Below are 23,847 nucleotides of genomic sequence, written 5' to 3'. Positions count from 1 at the left end.
CCTTGGAGTAGGAAAGAGCAATCCACTCCAGTGTTCTTGCCTCGAAAATCCCATGGACAGAGGAGCCTGGCGGGCTACAGTCAGTAAGGTCACAAAGAGTCAGACACGACTGAAGCGACTTAAGCACGCACACACACATTCAGAAGAGGTGCTGTGCCAGGTGCTGAAAAGGTAAAAGGGAAGAAAGAACCTCTTGGTTTGACAGAGAAATGGGGATTCAGAGAAATAACAAGGCAGGGTGGAGATGAACCGCAAATGGTGGACAGAAAGTTTTGCTGAAATTCAGCTCAGGAAGGATTTAAGAATCTTAAGAACAGAGCTTCCCTGGTGGTCCAGTGGTTTAAGACTCTGTGCTCCAAATGCAGGGGGCCTGGGTTCAATCCCTGGCCAGGGAACTAGATCCCACATGCCAATGAAGATCTCATGTGCTGTACCTAAGACCAAAAAAAGAAACTTAAGGAAAAAATAGAATTGGGTAGGCTTTTCAAAAATTGAGCAAGATTTGGGCTGGTGGAGAGGAATGAGAAAGGCACTCTTTTTAAAATTTTCCTTAAAATTTTATTGAAGAATAGTTGATTTACAAAGTCGTGTTAATTTCTACTGCACAGCAAAGTGATTCGGTTATACACATATATACATTTTTTTCATATTCTTTTCCATGATGGTTTATTACAGGATACTGACTGTAGTTCCTGAGGCAAGGAGCTACCACTGCATGAAAATCTAAAGATCTGCAGGGCAAGAAAGGCAGGGGAGTGTGGGGAGGAATTGAGTTATATTTTGTCCAAAGTGAAGTTCATGAAGAAGAATGTAGGTTAGAATTAATGATGGCACTTTGAATGCTAAACTGAACTTTGGACTTAATTCTCTTGGCAGCAGGGAGCCGCAGACACTTGGGGTTAGAGCCGATGGCCCAAACGAGGCTCAGGGAAGATATTCACAGGAGGGGAGTAGGTAGGAAGACACCCTGGACAGGACTCCAAGGGAAAAGAGGAATGAGTCAAGAAGATGCTGACACAGATTGGGACTGACGTATACACACCGCTATATGCAAAATAGATAACAAATAAGAACTGCTGTATAGTGCAGGGAACTCTACTCAAAACTCTGACCTACATGGGAAAAGAATCTAAAAAAATAAGAGTGAATATACGTAAACATACTGATTCACTTTGCTGTATACCTGGAACTAATACAACGTTGTAAATCAACTATATTCCAATAAAGAAATTTTTTTTTAAAGAATTCACTCCCAGACCAGTCCACACAAGTATGTTACTTAAGCAATGCTGCTTCCCGCTTCTCTTAGACTTTCTGCTCCTGAGATGTAACGCATACCCCTGCTTGCTGCCTGACAGTTTGTTATCACTGACACCCTGGATCTAAGAATAAACCTGATGATGTAAGGCTTGCTGTTGGGTTATGTGCCGACAGTTTCTTGGCGCAAACGTGGTTGTAGTTCTCTCTCCTCTTTCTCTGGAGAGGCGGTCAGAACTGCTCAACTTATAAGTTCTTAAAAGAATAGTTTCAACTCACAGAAGAAAGAGAATCTAAAGCCCAGAATCTTGATTCCAGCGGTGGGCGGTGGGGAGGGGGCATTTATCTGACAATGCTCGGTCCCGGGACCAGTTCAGTAAGTCACAGATTTCCTGACTGCAGCCTGTGAAAGGGGCAGGTTTTGTCTTAGGTAAATGTGCACCTTAGCCCTCTGGGGAGAAGACGGCTGGAAGACAGTGGTAAGGAAGACCCCTGTAACTGCAGCTCTGGTCGGAGTTCTGCTGGTTTCATCCCCTCCCCCGTTGCAGAAGGAGCTTTTCTTCGGACAGTTGTGTTATTGAAATGAAGTGAAGCAGTGGAGGGCTCCTTTGATGGAAATGCAAAGTTAAAAGGCCCCCACATTCCTCTGAGTGAAGCCCTGGAAACCACAGGCTGTTTGAAGACAGGTACTCAGCAGAGGCCACTGACAGAGCTCCAGGCAGGGCCCCCAGCCCTGCAGGAGAGATGCATGTGGATGAGGCTAAAACACACTTAGAGCGCAACACGTCACTACCCGGTGTGGGTTAGGAGAGTCAGGATAAAATGTCTGGGACGTGTCGGGGGAAGGAGAGGGCGATAGGGAAATAAGTAGTACTGCTTTACTATCTCTGGCTGTTAATAAAAGACGTTAATAGAAACCCAAAGAACAAAAAAGATCCTCATAGAATCATGCAAACAGCTTTAATGGGTAAAGACCTAGAGAAACTCAAATGATGGAAACTACCATTCTCCTGGAGCTCCCATCTTAGGTCAGGTTGTCGAAAGAGGATCATAAACTTTGGTTCCACACCTAACCTCCAAAGTCAAAGACTCACAAACTTGGGGTCTTGAGGCAAAATTTAAAGAGTTTCAGTTTCCTTCAAAAAAAATTTTTTTTCTAACAATTAAAGAGAAAAAATTAATGTTGGCACTGAGTCACCACCTACCGGCCACAGAGGAAAGTACAAGTGTTATGAACCTTGCTGGTCACACTGTGAGGCTAAGGAAACAGCCAGACCCAAGGCAGGGAGATGAGTCAATGAAACAGACAGGATGGGGTAGCAATAACTTGTGGTCGGAAGGCAGAGAGAAGTCCTTGTCTTAGTGTCCCCCGGCCATGAGAGGACCCTCGTCTACACATCCCAGGAGACTCCGGGAAGTCTTCACTGCAATCAGGATAACCAGGACCCCTGCACCTGGCTTCACGTCCGAATTAATCAACCTAAGAAGCACGAGAGGCCAGGGCAGGGAAAGCGCTAGAAGAGACACCAGCAGCTTCAGTGGTTTCGTCTTCTGTACCCTGGGGAACATAATTTGATTGATCTGGACCTTTGTTCTCACGACCTGCAAGATGACATACCCAAACCATATATACAGCTTCGGTCTGCTGGTTGGAAAGTGCAGATGCAGTGAGATCCCCTGAATTCCTCTTTCTTCCTGCTTCCGCTGGGCATGTGTGCAGAGCATCACCCATGGTCCTAGTAAGACACTCAGGACATGAAGGACTGGCAACACGCAACTTTATTAAGATTTAAACAGAGAAGATGCTTCTGCATGTTAAACAAGTGTGGAACCGAGTGGCTTGCTGGGGGCACCCGGTACCACCTATGCTGACACACCACCGGGGTGAGGGGGTATCCCAGGGTCTGCAGCTCGGTGCGGGGTGCTCCCCTGCTATGGTCTGCGGGCCTCACAGCCCCAGTACTTTACTTCTTAAATTCTTCCCTTGAAATTAGGATGAGCTGCCCTGGAGGGAATAAGACAGCTAGACTTATAAACCTAAGGGTATTCAGGGACCAAGATGGGTTGTCTCCTGTGACCGAGGAAACCCTGAAATCCTCCAGAGCACTCAGGAGTAGTACTTCCGTTGTTCTGGAACGTACAGGCAGAGACGTTTCCCTACCATGGCAGGCGCAGGAATGGGATCTTGGATCCAGGACAAATTTTGGAGTGATGGGCTATGAGACACAGCACAACAGACCCCAGAGCAAAACCACAAAGCAGCATTATTCTGCAGTAAAAAAACAAATCCAGGAAGTAGGAAGAGAAAACTATAGGAAAAAAAAAATAAAAACCACTACCTAAGTACTTGGAAACAGGGCATTAGAGAAAAATTGTAGGGTTGGAGAGCACAAAGTCTTCATTTCTCTCCATGCACAGAGCAGAGTACAATATCGCATCATAAACTATAATTTTAAAATACCTGTCTGATCTATAAATATCGGAATGGGTGATGGGCACACTGAGCTGAATGGAAAGCTTCCGGCTGCGGAGGCCTGCAGACCACCTTCAGGGCCGTGTTTCCTGAACCGGGCCGCACAGGCGCAACAGGACCCATCTTCCTACAACATCGGTTTTATTCAAGGACTGAAGGGATCTGGGGAGGGGGGGCGGGTCTTAAAAACAAACATGGACTGGTCAACATATTGCTAATAAATAGATTATACAGGGGGGGTGCAGAACAGAAGACACTCTGAGGAAATGCCGTTACTGGACCTGCCCCCAGGACTGGCCGCTCCTGTCAGCGTCTGGCTGAGAGTGACTGCGGGAAAGCGTGCCGACAGGAAGGTCAGGCTCCAGCCCCCAGGGAGCCCCCGACCGACATGGACGAGGACACACAGCCTGCCCTGGGGCCGACGGGAGCAGCCATTCTGTGAAGGAGTGGAGCTGTTTGGCGAGGGGTGGGTCAAGGAAAGAGGTATTTGAGACCACCGCCCCCCAGGGAGCGGGCGGGGCACCGTCTCACCGGAGAGGGCGGCTCTGCAAGCTGGTGGGAGCGGCGTCCCAGCCTCTGAGGGAAAAGTCTCATCCTGCTGGGGCTTCCATGTCAGCAGGGGGCTCCTATTTAAGAAGCTTCCAGTTTGCTTCTAGAAGTACAGATCTTTATGCTTGTATACAAACAGAGGGCTCAGAAGGAAACTCACTCCACTCCGTTCCTCCCAGCCCCTCCTGGGGGTGGAGATGGGTGCCCCTCTCTCTTCACTTTAATGGGGGTGCACACACTCCATGCCTTCCCCCTGCCTTCCTCTACTAACATTCGCTTCCTTCCAAGTGCCGCTCTAATTCTTTTTCCCCCTGGGGTTAAAAAACAAAAACAAAGAAGTCTTCCCTTGGCTGAAGAAAATTACAGCGGAACAAGTAACAAACGCTGGTCTTTTCCTGGGGTAACCCCGTTACAAAGTTACAAACAGTTCAACACGCAGTCAGGTGCCTCCAGCTGCCTCTGCTCTGAGAACTGGGTTGGAGATGCTGGTGGGTGGGTCCTGCCCCGGCCCCCCGGCGACCCTGTCTCCCTGGATTCGCTCCACGGTGCTGAAGGCTAAGGAAAACGGGAGCCAGTGGGTCCAGAGGGGTCACGGACCTACGAGCCAGGCTGATGGGTTTTACTTCTAGACAGGTTAAGAAATGAAAAAGTGTTCGGGACCGTCTGCTTTGCGAAATTCTCGCTTCAGGTTCGAACTTGGAACTTCCCAGCTTTGGTCATGTACTTTATGCCCTTGAAGGGTTTGTACTTCTCTCCATACATATCCAGACGATTCACTTTGAGGCCTGCAAGGAAGGAAGGTGAGCGTTATTCCAAAGAAGCAGATAGCATAACTGGTTAATTCACGTCAACTCAAAGAGCTTCGAGGGCTGGAGAAAGTTGTAACCGTGTTCCGGAAAATGTGTGTGTGTTCAGTCACTCAGTTGTGTCCAGCTCTTTGGGATGTTACGGATCCTTTGGACCATAGCCCGCCAGGCTCCTCTCTCCATGGGATTCTCCAGGCAAGAATACTGGAGTGGGTTTCCATTTCCTTCTCCAAGAGATCTTTCCAACCCCGGGATCGAACCCGAGTCTCCTGCATCTCCTGTATTGCAGGCCAATTCTTTACCATTCCGCTACCTGGGAACCTACACTTAATTATGTCACTTGAACACAGCTGACAGATTCTTCACCCCTGGAACATAGGCTGAAAATAAAAACCTGCGCCAATAAAAAGCCAGCCAATGAGATCTGTCCCTGTGGTGCAAAGGGCAGAAAGTTATATGCAGGCTGAAACGAGGGTAAGAAAAAATAAGACCACTCCAGATTTTTCTCAAAGTTATGGGGTTGAACATATGAATTCATAACAACAAAATTAAGAAATTCATGATCAAATAAAAGTATAACTGAATGAATAAACTAATGATGAAAAGTGATGAATTAATTCTTCAGTGCTTCTTAAATATTCTCACTGGACTAAGAAAAGAACATTTTATACTATTCAGAGCTTTAAAGTTTATTAAGCATTTTAAGATGAAAAGAGCTTATCGTTTAAAGGAATTCTAATCATTTAAACTAGATGTGATCCATTGGTAAACAAAACAAGAGCTTCATATAAAGCTGAAGTCATCTCCTATCCATCTGAAAGGGTCATTCTAAGAATTAAATAAGAAAATAGATGAAAAGAGCTTAAGTTAGTGCCCGGCACGTAGTAGACACCTGCAGAGAGGTAACAAGTCTTGATATCACCCTGGGTGGTGGGGTGTAAACTATAGTTGATAACTCAGGTCAGCAAGCGTCCCACGTGATCACAGCACACGTGAAATCTTCTGAAATTGGGGGAAAGGTGGGGAATTCTCTTCATTCACCAGCTGAGATTGCAGACACATCCCCGTGCTGAAGACCCGGGGTGGCCCAGCCAGCGCCCCCAGGGTGACTCAACAACAGGCTCACGAGCACTGCCATCTCCAGTACGGAGGGAGGGTCACAGACTTCCTCCAGAAATGGGCTGGGAAAGATCTGACTAAAGATCACATATCAGCTAACAAAACCCAACTCTGTGGACAGGGAGCAGCCGGGGGGACTTTGTGACATCACCACCTTGGGCCCCCACCCACCCCCAACCCTGAGCTGGGCGTCACTCACCAGAAATGGCCAGTTGCTGGATCTTAAACTGCAGGTTGATCGTGGGGTTCTCATCCGGTTTGGAAGCTCCGGCCTGGAGACTCATGGTTCCCTTCAAACTTGGGAGCTTCTGGGGATTTATTTTCCCTACATCCCAAGACAGCATCTCCAAAGAGAGAGAAAAGAGGAAGTTTTGGTGGCAACTACACCCGAGACGCCTGAGCTCCCTGTGTTCCTATGACCTCCTGGGGGTTCCCCAGAGAATGCTCCTTGTTACTGTGAATTATCTCGGTGTCCTCAACCACGTCCCTTTCGTCAAGCTCGCCTTTCCACAAGACAGAAAGGGGTGCTGCAGAGCTCCTGCTATTTCAAACACGGGCATCTCGAACCTCCTGTGTATCCTCCTACCTTGGTGACTGGGTCAAACGTGTGTGTCCCCTGAGACGGCGTGAGGCTCATGTTCAGGACGCCTCTGGGCATCTGGCTGGTGACGGTCACCCCCTCTATGGTCTTCCCCATGGTCTGCTTAGGCCCCACCGTTATTTCAAAGCGGCCGAGTGAGCTACTGTCCCGGAAGCTGATGTTATGTTTAACGTACACTGGAATCGCCACCAGGCTGGAAAAGAGAGGAGACAAAAAGCCCACATCGTCAACGTACCGGAAAAACGGCCACTTTTCCCTTTTCTGTTCTGTTGGCAGCTTTCCCTCCCTCACCTCCGTCCTTGTTTTACAGAGTATGCAGAGAAAAACCCTCTAGACGGCTTTGATCGTTTTCTTTCTGTAAATCTAAGATGTTGATTAGTAAGTCAACTAACTCTTCTAACGACTCAGAATGAAATCAACAAAACCAAAGAGCAGACTCGGTGGACTCTGAGGAAAAGGCATGGCAAACAGAAATCACATTTCCGTGTTTTAACGTTTTGCACGTGACCGACAATTATTTGCACTTGGGAGAGTAACATTCATACCTCATGGGGCTTTTACAAATTCGTGAGAGTGCTTTTAACTTGACTTTGATCCTTACAAAAACTCCTAAGGGATGGGGTCAGCATGATCTGACAGAGAAACTGCAGGCTGATACTACAGTTGTAACCATCCTTGGCATCTGTGGAGCACTACTTCCTGAGGCCAGCATGACCCTACAGGTTTTCCCTCGATTACTCATTTAATCCTCCCCATAAGTATGAGGCAGGCATTGCTTCTGTCCTGATGTCATTAATACTGATGTCCTTATACTTAACCGAGGTTAACCATTCAATAACTTGCCAAGGTCATGTATCATCAGTACTGCAGGTGGGGCTTAAGTACGGGCAGTCTGATTTTAGAGCTTCCGCTCTCAAGCACTCAGATATTTCCCCAAATTATTTATTCCGAATCCCACAGGAAGGCCTCAGTGGCCGAGAGGTCCAAGGCTCTCTTCAATCTACACATCTACTCTATGCTGCTGCTGCTGCTAAGTCACTTCAGTCGTGTCCGACTCTGTGCGACCCCATAGATGGCAGCCCACCAGGCTCCCTGTCCCTGGGATTCTCCAGGCAAGAACATTGGAGTGGGTTGCCATTTCCTTCTCCTATGCATGAAAGTGAAAAGTGAAAGTGAAGTCACTCAGTCGTGTCCAACTCTTAGCGACCCCATGGACTGCAGCCTTCCAGGCTCCTCTGTCCCCGGGATTTTCCAGGCAAGAGTGCTGGAGTGAGGTGCCATTGCCTTCTCCACATCTACTCTATGCCTTCCCCCAAAAGAACTCAGAGTCCATAGTAAAGAGAATGTTCAAGACCCAAAGTCACTGAATTGTATGGTTCTTCAGAGTACCACTCACTACTTTTTTGGGGTAAAAGGGACTGAAATACAGGTGTTCTCAGATTCCAATCTGAGGGAAAAACATTCCTGTTTAGGCACACAATAACAACAAAACTAACAGCAGCAAACGTAATGAGCACTTATTTTGTGCGGAAGCCACTATTTAGAGTTTCTTATTTAATCCTCATAACAAGGCACCTTTATTATTTTCAAGTTACTTATTACTTTACTGTTGATGTTTAGTCGCTCAGTCGTGTCCGACTCTTTTGTGACCCCGTGGGCTGTAGCCTGCCAGGCTGCTCTGTCCATGGGATTTCCCAGGCAAGAATGCTGGAGTGGTGGCCATTTCCTTCTCCAGGGGGATCTTCCGGACCCATGGATTGAACCTGCGTCTCCTGCATTGGCAGGTAGATTCTTGCCCACTGAGCCACCAGGGAAGCCCCTTACTTCATTACATGTTACTTTCACTACTTCAGCTTTCCTAGATAAAGAAAACAGGCACTGGAAAGGAGAAACAACTCACCCGCGGTTACCTGATTAGTTACTAGGTAACTTCAGAGCCTGAGTTCTTCATCGCTGCGGATACTGTTTCCAAACACACACACGTGCACACGCACACGCACACACTCTGCCCTCAGGTTCGTGAGCTGCTTACTTCTGCGCGCTGACGTGGTAGGACAGCAGGCGGAAGTTGCCGTCTGGGGGGATGAAGGAGAGGATGCGCTCGGACTCCCAGCGCTTGAAGCGGACGCAGGGGTGGAAGCTGACATCGTCCAGCAGCCTGGGGTTCTGGTAACATCAAGCAACAGCCACAGGTGGGAGTTAGAACCACGCGTCTTTCAGGAAAGTAACTTAGGTGCTGCTTTCATGAAAACACACGCACACATTCTGTTGTGACTCAGGGACATTCGAGGCCGCCTGTGAGCTTTGTGGCTGGCCCTGACCATCCCTTCCAGTTCCATCCCCTCCTGCCGCTCTGTCTTTCCAGAAGCATCTAATGTCCCAAGGATTAGATCTCCGGCCCAGGATTTTACCATGAAGGAAAGTGTCAGGTCGGGCATGCCGGTCAGCTTGACGCAGGCGTCGATCACCCCCTGGATCTCGGCCGTGATGGTGGACCCTGAGACGGGATGAGACAGGAAGAAGGTGAGACCCTTTCTGTCCTTCCCAACGAACTTGACTCCTTCCTCCCTCCTTAGCGTTCTCTTCCTCTCCCATCCCATTTCCTTCCTTCCTTCCTCCTCCCCTCCCCTGTTCTTCATTCCTTCCTTCTGTCCATCCATCCATCCGAATCATCTACCCAATCCACCTGTCCTCGCAAACCTTTATCAACTGCACAGCAAGCACAAGACACTCTGATGAAGCAGCAGGGATAAAGACTGGTGAGACTGTTAGCCTGGAGGAGCTCTCAATCTAGTGCCAGAATCACACACAACATCGCTATCTTGACCAATGGTTCGGAACACTGAATTCACATCAGGGACTGCTCTCCCTGCAGGCACCAAGGACTTCCCTTGTGGCTCGGCTGGTAAGGAATCCGCCTGCAACATGGGAGGTCTGGGTTCGATCCCTGGGTTGAGAAGATCCCCTGGAGGAGGGAAAGGCGCCCCACTCTGGTATTCTGGCCTGGAGAATTCCATGGACGGTATATTCACTTCACAGGCCCCCAAGGAGCTCTGATGTCAAATGGAACTGACACGTTGGTCTTCAGTTCACAGGCTCTCTCTCCTGCAGCCTCCTGTGACCACTTCTTTCTTTCAAGTGTTCCTTTCTCCTAACCCCTCCTATTTCCTGGTTTTCCTGCTCTTCTCCTTCTCCTGGTATGATCACACTGAAACTTGTTCATCTTTTCTATTGCTGATGGACATTTGGGACCTTTCCAGTTTGGGGATAATACAAAAAGCTGCTGTGCCTACTTGGTTTTAAAGCCTCATCAGTTACTTTTCTTTCTTTATGCGTCTCAGTCCAGTCATCCTGAGCTATGTAATTTCCCAACAATGTTTCACTCTTCTTAAGAGTGTTTGCACCTGCTTTGCTCCCAGATCCGTGAAGCCTGTACTAACTCCTACTCATTCTACTGATGAAGCATGCCTGAGCTTTATACTTAGGTCTGGGTGGGAGGGGACCTCTCTTTTCCCCTTTCTCGCCCCCTCACTAGACTTTCAGGAAGCTTCCTGCAGCCACAGGCCCCGTCTTCATCACCATCACACACCCACCGCCTGGTGCTCAGCTACAGCACCATGGATTCTCCGTAAGCACTTGCTGGATAAATGAGTTCGCTCATGCGAAGAGAACTTTATATAAATTTCCTCACTCTAAGGACTCGTAGTCGTGTTAACCTCTCTGAATGGATAGAAGAGACTACGACTCTCTGAATTTTAGTGATTAAACTTCAGGTCTGCGCCGACAACTGAGAGTCAAATACTTCCAAAAGGACATCTCATCAACAAGAGTTCAGTTTGTTACTTTTTCACTTGAGAGGATAAAAACCATTGAAAATGTGAGCCCAGCACAGCTCTACGTCATGTTTTCCCAAGGCTTTTCTTCAGCATTGTTGAGGTATAGTCAACAAATAAAAGCTGTGTGTTAATACACACACACCCTGTGAAGTGATCACCATGATGAAGCTGACCAACACGTCCATTACCTCACACGGTTAGTTGGGATTTTGTGGTGAGAGCCCTTAAAATTTTCCCTTTTAGTAAATTTCAAGTAGACAATATACTTGTGAGGTGACACATGTGATAATTTAACTAGCTGGGGTGGGGGGGAATCCTTTCACAACCTACATGTAGATCAAATCACCATAATGAACATTCCAAATACCTTACACGTTTCTCAATTACACTCAATAACATGGAAAAGAAAGTAGACTGCGGTAGTCCCCGTGCTGCGTGGTGAATCTCCACAACTTCTTCATCGTGCAGAACTGAAGCTTGGCACCTTTCACCAACCTCTCCCCATTCCCATCCTCCCCACTCCTGGTAACCACCTTCTACTCTGCTTCTGCGGACCTGACTGCTGCAGACTCCACATATAAGGGGAGCCCGGCACTGGTCCATATCAGGTTTTTCTATGTGCAGTCATGCCACGTTTGTCCTTCTGTGTCCGGCTTCCTTCACCCAGCATCACATCCCCTAGGTTCACCGGTGTTTTCACGGATGGCAGGATTTACTTCTTCATATGGCCGAGTAACGTTCCTGTGTGTGAGGGTGTCTGCCCCACGTCTTCTTTATCCATCAGCCATCAACAGACACTTGGTTTGTTCCCACATCTTGGCTGCTGCCACCAATGCCGCTGTGAACACAGGGGTGCGGACGCCTCTTTGAAATGGTAACTCCATTTCCTTTGGATCTAGACCCAGGAGTGGGACTGCTGGATCATTAGGGAGTTTCAGTTTCTTGAGGCGCCTCCGTACTGCTTCCACAGCGGCTGCACCAACTTACATTTCCCCCAGCAAGTGCAAAGGGTTCCCCTTTCTCCACATCATTGCCAACGCCTGCTGCATCTTTTGTCTTCTTGATATGAGGTGCGAGTGATACCTCACTGTGGTTCTGACTTGCTTTTCCCGGATGACACTGAGCACCTTTTCATTTACCTGCTGGCCATTCGTACGGCTTTTCTGAAGTATGTCTCTTCGGATCCTCTGCCAAGTCACTTCACTTGTGTCCAACTCTTTGTGACCCCAAGGACTGTAGCCCACCAGGCTCCTCTGTCCATGGGGATTCTCCAGGCAAGAACACTGGAGTGGGTGGCCACGTCCTTCTCCAGGGGGTCTTCCCAACCCAGGGACTGAGCCCACATCTCTCAAGTCTCTCCTGCAGTGGCAGGCAGACTCTTTACCCAACCCAGGGACTGAGCCCACATCTCTCAAGTCTCTCCTGCATTGGCAGGCAGGCTCTTTACCACTAGTGCTGCTTTCAGATCCTATGCCCACTTTTTTAGTCAGATTATCTGGCTGTTTTTTTTTTTTTTGCTATTGAATTGTATAAGTTTCTCACATATTTTGGATATCAACCTCTTATCAGATATATGGTTTGCATACATTTCCTCTCATTTGCAGGCTGTCTTTTTCCTCTGACTGGTTCCTTTCTTGTATGGAGGCTTTTATTTTGATACAATCCTATTGGTCTAATTTTCCTTTTGAAGCCTTTGCTTTGGTATCATATCTTGAAAAAAAAAAAAAAACCACTGCCCAGACCAGTGTCAAGAAGCTCTGTTCCTGTTTTCTACTAGTAGGTTTATGGTTTCCAGGTCTTACATTTAGGTCCTTAAAATGTTGTGAGTTGGATTTTGTGTGTGGTGTGAGATTAAGGGTGATTTTATTCTTCTACACGTGAACATCCAGTTTTTCCAACACCACCCCCTGCAGAGACTAGCCTTTCCCCATCGCATGTTCTTGGCATGCTTGTTGAAGACCAGTTGACAGATTTATTGCTGAGCCTTCTATTCTGCTTCACTGGTGTATATGTCTATTTTTATGACCTTACCGTACAGTTGTTTAATATTTGTTTTTAGTTTTGGCTGCACTGGGTCTTCACTGCTGCATGCAGGCTTTCTCCAGTTGTGGCGAGCAGAGGCTTCTCTCCAGTTACGGTGCATGGGCTTCTCATACAGCGGCTTCTCCTGTTGTGCAGCGCAGGCTCCAGGCACGCAGGCTTCAGTACTTGTGGCACCGGGGCTCAGTAGTTGTGGCTTGAGGGCTTAGCTCCCCTCAGCAAGTGGGACCTTCCGGGACTAAAGACTGAACCCGTGTCCCCTGCATTGGCAGGTGGATTCTTAACTGCTGGACCACTAGGAAGTCCACCTTACAGTTCTGATTACCATAATTTTATAATATATTTTGAAATCTAGAATTGTGAAGTCTCCAGGTTTATTCTTGCTCAAGACTGCTTTGGCGATTTGAGGTTTTTGTGGTTCCATACGAGTTTTGTTTTTTCTATTTCTATAAAGAATACCATTGAGAGACTAATGTGGATAGCATTTGGGATTCTGATGAGGATGTCTTTGGATATTTCAAACATTTTAACAACACCGATTCTCCCAATCCATGAAAATATAGCATCTTCCCATTTATTTGCTCTTTATTTCCTCCATCAACGCTTGTAATTTTCAGGGTGTAAGTTTCTTTGGTTCAGTTTATTCCTAAGTATTTTATTCTTTTTGTTGCTACTGTAAATGGGATTGTTTTCTCAGTTCCCTTTTTGGATAGTTTGTTGTTTGTGTACAGAAACATCACCGTACAAGGTCAGTGTACAAAACGCTGTGCAAGTTTGTGTACAGAAACATACTGATTTTGTATCCTGCAACTATATTACATTTATTAGTTCTCACAGTGTTAGGCTGGAGTCTTTAGAGTTCCTACATGTACGATCACATCATCTATATCATGACATTTCAGTCCAGTTCTAATACACAATGCTTGACACAAAGTAGACTCTAAGTTAAATAAATGGCCTTAAATGGGGGACAATTCTGATAATGAGCGAGCACTGTCTGAAGGGGGCCTCTATTTTCACAGTTCTGTAAACAGGCTGCAAGCACCCACCTGATTTGTCAATGATGGCATCAATCTCTTCAATCACATCAAAATAGGCCTCATTGTTGGTGTATTTCACCCCCGTTCGTCGCCAAGGTACCACGGACAGCTGCCCAGTGGGCAGCTGGTCGCCCACGTTGGTGCTTCCTGAGACAATGAATATTGTAATTAGATGAAACCAATCACCTAATAACCAGAGAGAACATCCCTAAAAGTTCCTATGCATCCACTATTTACATGCTTACTTGAAGAAGTTTTCCAAAATAAAGATTATAGTTTTCCCAAATTCCATCTTGGTAAACTAGTCCATTTAAAACACTTGTCCCCAGTTGGTGTGCCTCCTCAGGAAGAATACAGGTAAAAAAGTTACCTGAGAAACAGATAGCATATTATTTTGGTTTTGAAAGTAACCTGAACTCGGTCTCTCAAATTCCCCAATGGCTTGCAGCTTAAATAATGCATTGGGTTTCAGTAGGGATGGTAATCCACATATTGATATAAAAATTTCATGGGTAAAAACCGTATTCTAACTTGTTTTAAAAAATTCCACCTGTCCATACATTATCCATCTCACTAAAGAAGATAAAAATACATATATACACTGTATGTTAAAAGTGATTATGAGCTTATTTCATGTTCTCTGTGCTTTTCTGTATTTCTGACCTTCTACAATAATCATGTGCTGCTTCTATAATCAGGACGAAACCTGATGATTATTAAAGATTCGGTTATTTTATTTTTCAGCTGTGCTGGGCCTTCCTTGCCGCGCGTGGGCTTCTCACTGCAATGGCTTCTGTTGCAGAGCACAGGCTCTAGGCCACGCAGGCTCTAGGCCACGCAGGCTCTAGGCACGCAGGCTCTAGGCCACGCAGGCTCTAGGCCACGCAGGCTCTAGGCACGCAGGCTCTAGGCCACGCAGGCTCTAGGCACGCAGGCTCTAGGCACGCAGGCTCTAGGCCACGCAGGCTCTAGGCACGCAGGCTCTAGGCACGCAGGCTCTAGGCCACGCAGGCTCTAGGCCACGCAGGCTCTAGGCACGCAGGCTCTAGGCCACGCAGGCTCTAGGCCACGCAGGCTCTAGGCACGCAGGCTCTAGGCCACGCAGGCTCTAGGCCACGCAGGCTCTAGGCACGCAGGTTCTAGGGCACGCAGGCTCTAGGCCACGCAGGTTCTAGGGCACGCAGGCTCTAGGCACGCAGGCACAGCAGTACTGGTGCATGGTCTTAGTTGTTCGGTGGCACGTGGAATCTTCCCAGACCAGGGGTCTAACCGGTGTCCCTTGCATTGCAAGGCACATTTAAAACCACTGGACCATAATAGAAGCCCAGGGAAAATTCCTTTTAAAAGGAGAACAGTTTATTCTGTCATTGAAATCAGAATATTTTCTACACACACACAAGTTTTATTTCAGGTTATACTAAAGACTACAAAGAACGAAATGAAAGCACCTGGACATTTGAGATCCCCAAAACAAGCACTCAAAACAAGGCACAGCAGAGGACTAAGCCACACGCAGGATGGCGGCCGCCTCCCGCGGGGCCCCTCCGTACCTGTGATGGTGTTGACAACGGTTCGAAGGATGGTGGGCGGCTTTATCAGTTCTTTGAGGATGTTCGACTCGGTAGCCAGTGGAAACCCATTGTCCAGCATCTCTTCCAGCACCTCGTAAACCACAACCACATTGTCTTTTATCACTGGCTCCGAACAGACTCCAAAATAATCCTGATGAAGACACAATACATACATTTATCACTCAAGAGACTGTGATGGTGAAGGAACGCGCCCAGAGATTATCAAGTAATGTCCACCTGTGTTCACGCAGCGTTTCTGGGACCTTCTTCTACAATAAGGGGATGAAGCATAACCCTGGTTCTCTTAGGCAGCCCAGTTTGGTGGAAAAAAAACTAGACTAGATTATAACGCAAGTATCATTAATAACTTCTTTCATATACTAAAGTGAGTCATTTAATCCCTTTGGGTTAGTTTCTTCAACTAATATGAAGAATACAAAACTGAGTCTAGACTATTACGTGGTTTTGAACATGAATTTGAATGAACTATGTGAAATAATAATATCTGATACAATATATCCTGGACCCCCAAATTTTTAACTCTTACTGTTGTGCTATTCCTCAACATTCATGGAGCAAAAAAGAACTGAGAGAAATGAAATGAGGGGTGTGAGCTAGCACACCAGAAAATCTCTTTGGATCATCCTTTTTCTAAGATGCTAGGATTCTAATAACACTTTGTCCCTTTATTAAGAAAGGCTAAACTTAGACACTAAATTATGTGGGTTGTGGGGAAAGCACTGAATTCCAAATCAGAAGGCCTGGGTAATAATCTTAATTGTCACCTACTAGATTAATTCACGGTAACTAATTAGGTCTCGATGTCTCTAATAGTATAATCTGGATAATACCATGCATGGACGCACAGGGTTGTAAGAACTAAGCATGACGGATTAAATGAGAACATGTATGAAAGTGCTTTGTAAACTATAAAGCGCCATGTAAACTGTGATGCACCATGATGAAATGATGCAGAGAGAAAGGCCTGTAGGCACCTGGCGTGCCCTTCTTGACAATGTCCGTGCTTCTGCTGCTGGGCCGTTCAGATGGTCAGACAGTCCTCAAGAATTCATCCATTGATGGGAAATGCACCCCTTTTGAGAAAGTCCATTCTATTCATGGGCAGTGCTGATCCTTAGAAAGTCCTTTCTTTGGCTAAACTGAAACCTGCTTCCTAGATATGCCTTACAGAACAAGGCTGTAGAACAGCCCCACAGAGATCAGAGGGCCAGGACAACATTTGCCTTCAATTCTTATTCTCAGGGCCAAACTCCCTGTTTGGTCCTGCTACTGGTCATGCTACGGTAAGGCCTCTAGATTGTTTAACTTTCTTGCCATTTCTTTGGATTTTTCCTAATTTTCTAATAGTCTCCTCAAATGATGACATCCAGAACTGAACACAGACTCCAGAGGTGACCTAAATTACGTCAGGATGATGTCAACCCTCAGACACATTCCAATATCCAAGAGCACTTAGGAGTCAGGAACGTGTTTCTAAAACAAAAAGATTTTTTCTTTAAAAAATGAAGATTGGAGGAGGAAAAAAAGCTACACATTTCCTTCTCATGAGTGATTTCATTTTGAAAAATAAAACTCCTCATTGGAGAAAAGGGAATCCTCCTACATTGTCAGTGAGAATGCAAAATTGGTATAGCCACTACAGAGAACAGTATGGAGGTTCCTTAAAAAGTAAAAATAGAACTACCATATGATCCAGCAATCCCATTCCTGGGCATATACCCAAACAGAACTGTAATTCAAAAAGATACACGCACCCCTATGTTTATAGCAGCACTATCCACAATGGCTGATACATGGAAGCAACCTAAGTGTCCATCAGCAGATGACCGGATAAAGATGTGGTGCATCTATACAATGGAATACCACTGGGGCATAAAAAAGAATAGAATAAGGCCATTTGCAGCCACATGGATAGACCCAGACCTTATCATACTAAGTGAAATAAGTCAGTCAGAGAAAGACAAATACCGTATATCACTTCTATTGGAGAAGGAAACCGCAACCTGCTCCAGTATTCTTGCCTGGAGAATCCCATGGAGAGAGGAGCCTGGCAGATTACAGCCCATGAGGTTGCAAGAGTTGGACACAACTTAGTGACTAAACCATCACTTATATGTGGAATCTAAAATACAGCACAAAGGAACTTATCTACGAAGCAGAAACAGATTCACAGACGTAGAGAACAGACTTGTGGTTGCCAAGGGGGAGGTGAGGTGCGAGAGAGATGGATTGGGAGGTTGGGATCAGCAGATACAAACTACTATATGGAGAATGGATAAACAACACGGCCCTACTGTAGCCCAGGGAACTAATAATATAGTCAATATTCTGTGATAAACCATAGTGGAAAACTATGGAAAATGTACATATACATACATATATATATATAAAACTGAATCACTTTGCTATACAACAGAAATTAACATGACACTGCAAATCAACTATACATCAATAAAATAAATTTTTAAAAACACCTCCCTTGCTTTCCTAATCAGGGAGAATGTGATTTTATTAATCAGCAGCTGGAAGGGGACAGTGCTACAGCAACGTGTGTGCACTTCCACAGCAGGGGCTCCTCCGTCACAGTCCAGCACCAGAGAAAGAACAGAAGCCAGAGAACACACATCACATAAGACATTCAAATCAGGATGCGTCCATTTAAAGACTTCTAACAAATTCTTCCAAACTGGCAAGCTGTGAAGTCCCAGCCTTCTAAAGCAGCCACTTCACTGTTTACCCCGATTCCTCTGTGGTTCCAAGTAGATTAAACAACTTTCTTCACTTCCTCTCTTGTAATAAGTTACATAACGTCACTATGGAGATACGGAGCGACGGTTAATGGGGTGAAATATCCCGTGTGGAAATCCTAACAAGGCCCAGGCTTGAGCAGCTGAAGATCATAACTGCTGGGTTCTTCTGCTTCTTCCACATCCTGGGGTTTATAATTCTCAGGTTCTCACCGTGAGAAGGAGCTGATATGCCACTAAGAGTACTACCAGAAAGACTGTGGGGGGAAAACTTAAACATATGCTCATTCTTTGGAGATGAAAGCTGTTCCAAACATGTGACATATATTTATAAGAGCAAATGAAAGGACTCTTTTTGACTTGCTTTTTAATGTGTATCAGAAGGTCTGGGTCCTCCTTCTCCTCTCCAATCCCACAATGTCTGTATTCATGTGACTAATTCCGGACTTCACATGACACAGAAGTTAAACCAGAGGACCCTTGATTCTCATGTATCATTGAGTTATGCAGATAACCACAACCATGAGAGGTGGAGCAATCTTTTAGGGAGAGGATGCCACTGTCTGGATCCAGAGTCTAGGCCACCTGAAACCCTGTCCCATAGCAGGTGCTGACATCCTGGTACAACCAGCCCCCTGTGCCCCCAAGATCTCCAAATCTATTCCTGAAGGAAAAACTCCAGGTGAAAACTACATCTCGGAAAATGTATCCCTTAAATTTTACAGAAGTCCTAAGCTTGCAACAAGGTCTGTCTCTGGTACTCATATGCTGTGGATGAGCACAAACTCAAGCTGAAGGGTGGGTTCCCAAATTAGCCTGCCAGGGAGAATGAAACAAGCATTATTTAGGTTCTTCTAGTTTAAAAAAATATATCTTTCCACACACATCAGTTTTTGATGCAACTCAAAGCAATGCTGTTAACAATGGTTAACATCAAGTCTGCCATAAAAATAAAAAAATCGAGCCTCTCCTTTGGGGTTGGTCTGTTCCCACATCTCGGGAGTATACTATCTCTGCTGTCGCTTTAATAAAAGTTCTGTCTTCTTGAGCTGTCACTGAGCTGAAACTAGTCTGTTGTTTCAAATCCTTGCTATGACAAGACAAGAGCTGAGAAATCCTGCCTGCTTGAGCTATAATTAACCCGCCATTCCAAATCTTTGTTATGATGAGATAAGAACCAAGGGAGAGAAATAAACCGACCTGACAAAAGCCTTTAAAAAAACTGAAACTCCTTAGCTTTGTGAACAAAACGTAGGACAATTCCAGTCTCTAGAACTGAAATGACTTCATACAGTCATACTAAGTAGAGTGGCTTTCTCAGGCCACAGGTTCAAAACTGTATAGTCTGTCATTCAAGATACAACCCATTCAATAAACAGAAACAAGAATCTTATCAGATGGGAGAGGAAGTGAGCACTGTCAGAGTTGTGATTTCTTTTTTAGTTCCTTAAAGTGAATGCTGCTCAGTTATGTGCGACTCTTTGCAACCCCATGGACCAAACAGTCCATGGAATTCTCCAGGCCAGAATACTGGAGTGGGGAGCCTCTCCCTTCTCCAGGGGATCTTCCCAACCCAGGGATTGAACCCAGGTCTCCTGCATTGCAGGCAGATTCTTTACCAGCTGAGCCACAAGGGAAGCCCAAGAATACCGGAGTGGGTAGCCTATCCCTTCTCCAGGGGATCTTCCCGACCCAAGAATCGAACCGGGGCCTCCTGTGTTGCAGGCAGATTCTTTACCAACTGAGCTATCAAGGAAGCCCTTTTAGTTCCTTAACTGAGGCTGAAAACCATGGAAACAAAGCTACAAAGACACTTCATAAGGTCCACGATGAACCTCCTCACATTCACGCACCTGAAACGTGTCCACCACCCGGTGGAGGAACTCGATGACAAACAGAGGCGGCACCTCCGTCTGGATCACAGCCACAAAAAAGATCTTGTGACGGTAAACACTTAAGAGATAGTGGTGCGGGGTGGGGATAACCGGAGGGACGTTCTCGGCCTCCGTCGCTCGCTCTTGTGCCTCGAAAAAGTAATCACAGACGGAACGGCTAACCACACTCTTCCAGTGTTTCTCCAGGAAAATATCCCCAGAGGAGTTGATCAAGAAAAGACTGTGAATCATGGTGGAGACTGTCAGTGAGCGAAGAGAGTCTTTTTCAGTCTGAAAGCCTCGGCAAATGCTCAGCCCTAAAAACATAAGAGAAGCTGTGGTCAACTGCAGTCAACCAAAGCCCCCTCCACATCCGTCCAGCAGCCCAAGCTTTCCTACCCATCTTTTAAGACTAGATTCAATCTTCCACCACTGCAGGAGCCAGAAGTGTCCCTCCCTAGGATCCCCAAGGGTAATTAACAGCCATCTCATCTGTCAGTTAATTATACACTGTACAGTTATCTTTAATACTGCCTGAATCATATTCATTTAAAATTCGACTTAATTTTTGAGTGTCTACTTTCTCAAGTGGACTAGGAGCTCCTGGAGAAAAAGAGACCTTGCCTCATGTTTCTGCTGCCTCCTTGCACAGCACCATCTCCTTGCATACAAGAAGGCTTCAAAGAACACGGAGGTGTTCCCTATATGTGGCAACAACTCACATATAAGAAATGGTTATGTTTGCATCATCTCATTTGGTAGCCATTGGCCAAACGGGGCCATTGAGCATCTGAAACGTGGCTAGTCCAAACTGAGATGTGAAGAGAAGACACACACCAGATTTTGAAGGCTTTATATGGAAAAGCATCGTGTTTAAAGACTGACTCACCGACTTAAGACAATAAACTTAGGGTTGTTGGCGGGAACAGGTTGGGGGAAGGACAGGGAGTCTGGGGTGGAGACTGTACACACTGCTATATTTAAAATGGATAACCAACAAGGACCTACTATATAGTACACGGAACTCTGCTCAATGTTATGTGGCAGCCCGGTTGGGAGGGGAGTTTGGGGGAGAATGGAAACATGTATATGTATGGCTGAGACCCTTCCCTGTTCACCTGAAACTGTCACAACATTGTTAATTAGCTATACTCAATACAAAAGAATTTTTTTAAATTTCAGACAGTTTACCAATAATTTAATATCAATTAATTAAATCAATTACTAATATTAACTTATAAATTTATTTAATATTGATATTTTGGATATACTGCATAAATATAAGCTATAACATTCTAATGTGGTTAGTAGAACATGTAAAATTACATAGTATATGGGTCCCTGCCTATTTCTACTGGACAGCGCTGATCACGGAATGGAGCTGTCCTGTGGTCTTTATTTACTCGGTCAGACCCCATTCTCTTAAGTCCTTGTTAAGCACAAAGCTCTATATTAGATGCCTTTAAAAAAAAAATCCCTCTGGGGGATCCCCCAGGTCCCTCAGGCGGCGGCATCTCTAATGCCAGTCACCGGAACGAGGCGGCCACGCTGGACCCCAGCTGTGGCCACTCGGCGAACTGGTCCAGGTGGTCAAACTGCAAAGGCCTGCTGTTAACCAAGAGCCGCAGGGCGAGCTTAATCCCTCTGCCCGCGACAGGCCGGCGGGAGGGAGGGGGCGGCGGGGAGCCAGGCTGTGGGGGCGCATAGGCTGCTGGCCAAAGCGGGTTATTTTTGCTCGGGTCGAGGGGAGGATAGAGGCCGCTTGGAGCCCGGGTGTCCACGGGCTGCACGATCCAAGGCTGAGAAGGGTCGCCCATCCGCGCACCTGCGTCTCCACGGCAACACGGTCTCCTCCTCCCCCGACCCCTCCGGCCGGAGTGGCCACCACCCCAGTCCGGGACGCGGCCCCTCGCATCTCCCCGCAGCACCACGCAGCTCCGAGGGTCGCTCCGGCCGCATCCCGTGACCCCGCGCCCCCGCCACGCGCCCAGCCCCACCCCGACCTGGGCGGTCCGCGCTCCTTACCCCGCTAGCTCTTCGCGGAGCCCACCTTGCGGCCGCGCGGACAGGCCCCGCCCCCGGGCGCCCCCAGCCCGCCCGCGACCCACGTCTGAAGGCTGCCGATTGGGCCTCGTCCTCCGCTCTGATTGACCGCGGGCCGCCGCTCGCCCTGTTCTCGGGCTCGAGCCCCCGATTGGCCCTGGCTCACGCACCGTTAACCTCTGATTGGTGCCGCTCCGGGGCTCTGAGCCCTGATTGGCTGTCGCGAACCGCCTGCGGCCCGCCCGGCTCCACCTGGTCACCCAGTCACAAAAGGCCCCAGAGCGCTGCGAAGCCACCTGCGTAACCGCGGGATACGCCAGGAAGAGGATGCGGAGAAAGTGTGACTTCCAGGGCACGACTTACGGAACAGCATATCATAGATGATAAGTCGTGAGCAGCAATAACTGCTCTCTACCTAGCAATAACTGGTCTCCGTTAAACAAGTGCGTTTAAAAAGAAACGTGATGCCTTTTCACTTACGTACCTTGAGTAAAGGAGATGTGATTGGCTGTGCAACGCCGTGTCCAGAGCTCTGGAGCTGAATCCAGAAGGCCTCTTCCAGCCCTAGCTGAACCGCCACCTGCCCGACCTTGGGCAAGGCCCTTCACCTTTCAGAGTCCCAGTTCCCAGATCTGAAAATGTGAGGGTTGGGCAGTTCTTTCTCCAAATTGCATTGGATCTCTGATGATTTAAGTTTGACTTCCCCAGAAAAGCATGCAATGGAAGTCAAAAGATTCAAGTTTAGTTAAACGAAAACTTACTTGTTATGCGGGATGGGATGTGGAAAGGGTTTGCCGTGGCGCCTGAACATTGGATATATTCAATAAGATGGTCAACTGTGGTGATGATGGTTGTGATCTGAACGAGGAGGGAGTTGCCCTGCCGCTGCTTTGGTTTTCACTTTGAGTGGCAACTTCTGACGTGGGCCCATGATAAATGTTTATTGAAGGTGACGTGGGTTGTTCTTTGCAATACTTGCTAAGGGCAGATATTTGGCTAATTTTGAACTAAACAGGAGAGAAAATCCCAACTCAAAATGGCTGTGTGATGAGGAGTCCTATTAGGTTATGGCCTCTGGTGCCAGAGTGCCTGGGTTTGAATCCTGCTCCAACATTTATCAGCTATGTCCTTGAGAAGGTAGCTTAACTTCTCCAAACTTCAACTTGCTTACTTCTCAAAAAAAGACAGTAATAGTACCTACCTCAGTAAGTTGTGGGGATTCAATTAGAAAAGTGTTAGCAATGGTTACTAGTTAGGAAGCCGCACAAGATACAGTTCCACACAGTCGTTAAGCAGCGTGTATGTTTCATGTGCAGAGCTGCTGTCACTGCTGCAGGTGTTTCTCACTCTTTCACTGAACTAATGTTTGCTAAGAGCCTCCCATGTATCAAGCCCCATGTCTGGGAAGGTGCAGTGAGCAACATTACAGGCCCAGTCTCTTGTCAGAGAGCCTAGCTGGAAAAACAAATGAGAAGCAATTACAAAAGGCTGTGGGGCTTCCCTGCTGGTCCAGTGGTTAAGAATCTGCCATGCAATGCAGGGGACGCGGGTTCGATCCCTGAGAACTAGGATCCCACGTGCCATAGAGCAACTAAGCCCTCAAGAAGCAACTGACGACACGTGTTCTGGAGCCTGTATGCCACAACTAAAGAGCCTGTGTGATGCTGTGAAGATCTCACGTGCTGCAACTAAGATCCAATACAGCCAAGTAAATATTGAAAAACAAATGAAAGATTTAAACAAATGAAAAAAACGGTGTGATGAGCTAGGAGCACGTGGGGAGCAGGCATTGCTGGTGGAGGGAATAGACTTAGAGCCAGGGAAATCCATCTAAACTAACACTTGAAAAATAAATACTGACGGATTCCAT

At 46.8% G+C, this 23,847-nt stretch overlaps 1 protein-coding gene and 1 non-coding gene across 3 annotated transcripts; one reads left to right on the top strand and one right to left on the bottom strand.

Annotated features, from left to right (window-relative positions):
* Positions 1-321: 321 nt before the first annotated feature.
* Positions 322-395, top strand: TRNAW-CCA (transfer RNA tryptophan (anticodon CCA)). The gene has a single exon. It is a non-coding gene; the product is annotated as a tRNA-Trp (tRNA).
* Positions 396-3,018: 2,623 nt separating this feature from the next.
* AP3M2 (adaptor related protein complex 3 subunit mu 2) lies at positions 3,019-22,083 on the bottom strand. Of its 2 annotated transcripts, none has more exons than XM_086380439.1 (9): positions 21,960-22,083; positions 19,914-20,251; positions 15,272-15,443; positions 13,731-13,868; positions 9,217-9,302; positions 8,838-8,971; positions 6,791-6,998; positions 6,404-6,548; positions 3,019-5,064 (listed from the first exon to the last, which is right to left on the bottom strand). In XM_086380439.1, the coding sequence occupies exons 2-9, from the start codon at positions 20,184-20,186 to the stop codon at positions 4,964-4,966; spliced, it is 1,257 nt and encodes a 418-aa protein (XP_086236565.1). In that variant the 5' UTR covers positions 20,187-20,251; positions 21,960-22,083; the 3' UTR covers positions 3,019-4,963. The 2 variants fall into 2 exon arrangements, with proteins under 2 accessions (XP_086236565.1, XP_086236566.1); XM_086380440.1 differs by having other exon boundaries at positions 21,760-22,023.
* Between the last annotated feature and the right edge of the window lie 1,764 nt (positions 22,084-23,847).

The sequence above is a fragment of the Bos grunniens genome, chromosome 27 (assembly GCF_055505025.1).
Source record: "Bos grunniens cultivar Pamir isolate PY7600 chromosome 27, Bosgru_T2T1.0, whole genome shotgun sequence".
Classification (NCBI taxonomy): Eukaryota; Metazoa; Chordata; class Mammalia; order Artiodactyla; family Bovidae; genus Bos; species Bos grunniens.
The sequence above is the reverse complement of the archived record's forward strand: the minus strand, read 5'-3'. Positions and strand labels throughout refer to the sequence as shown.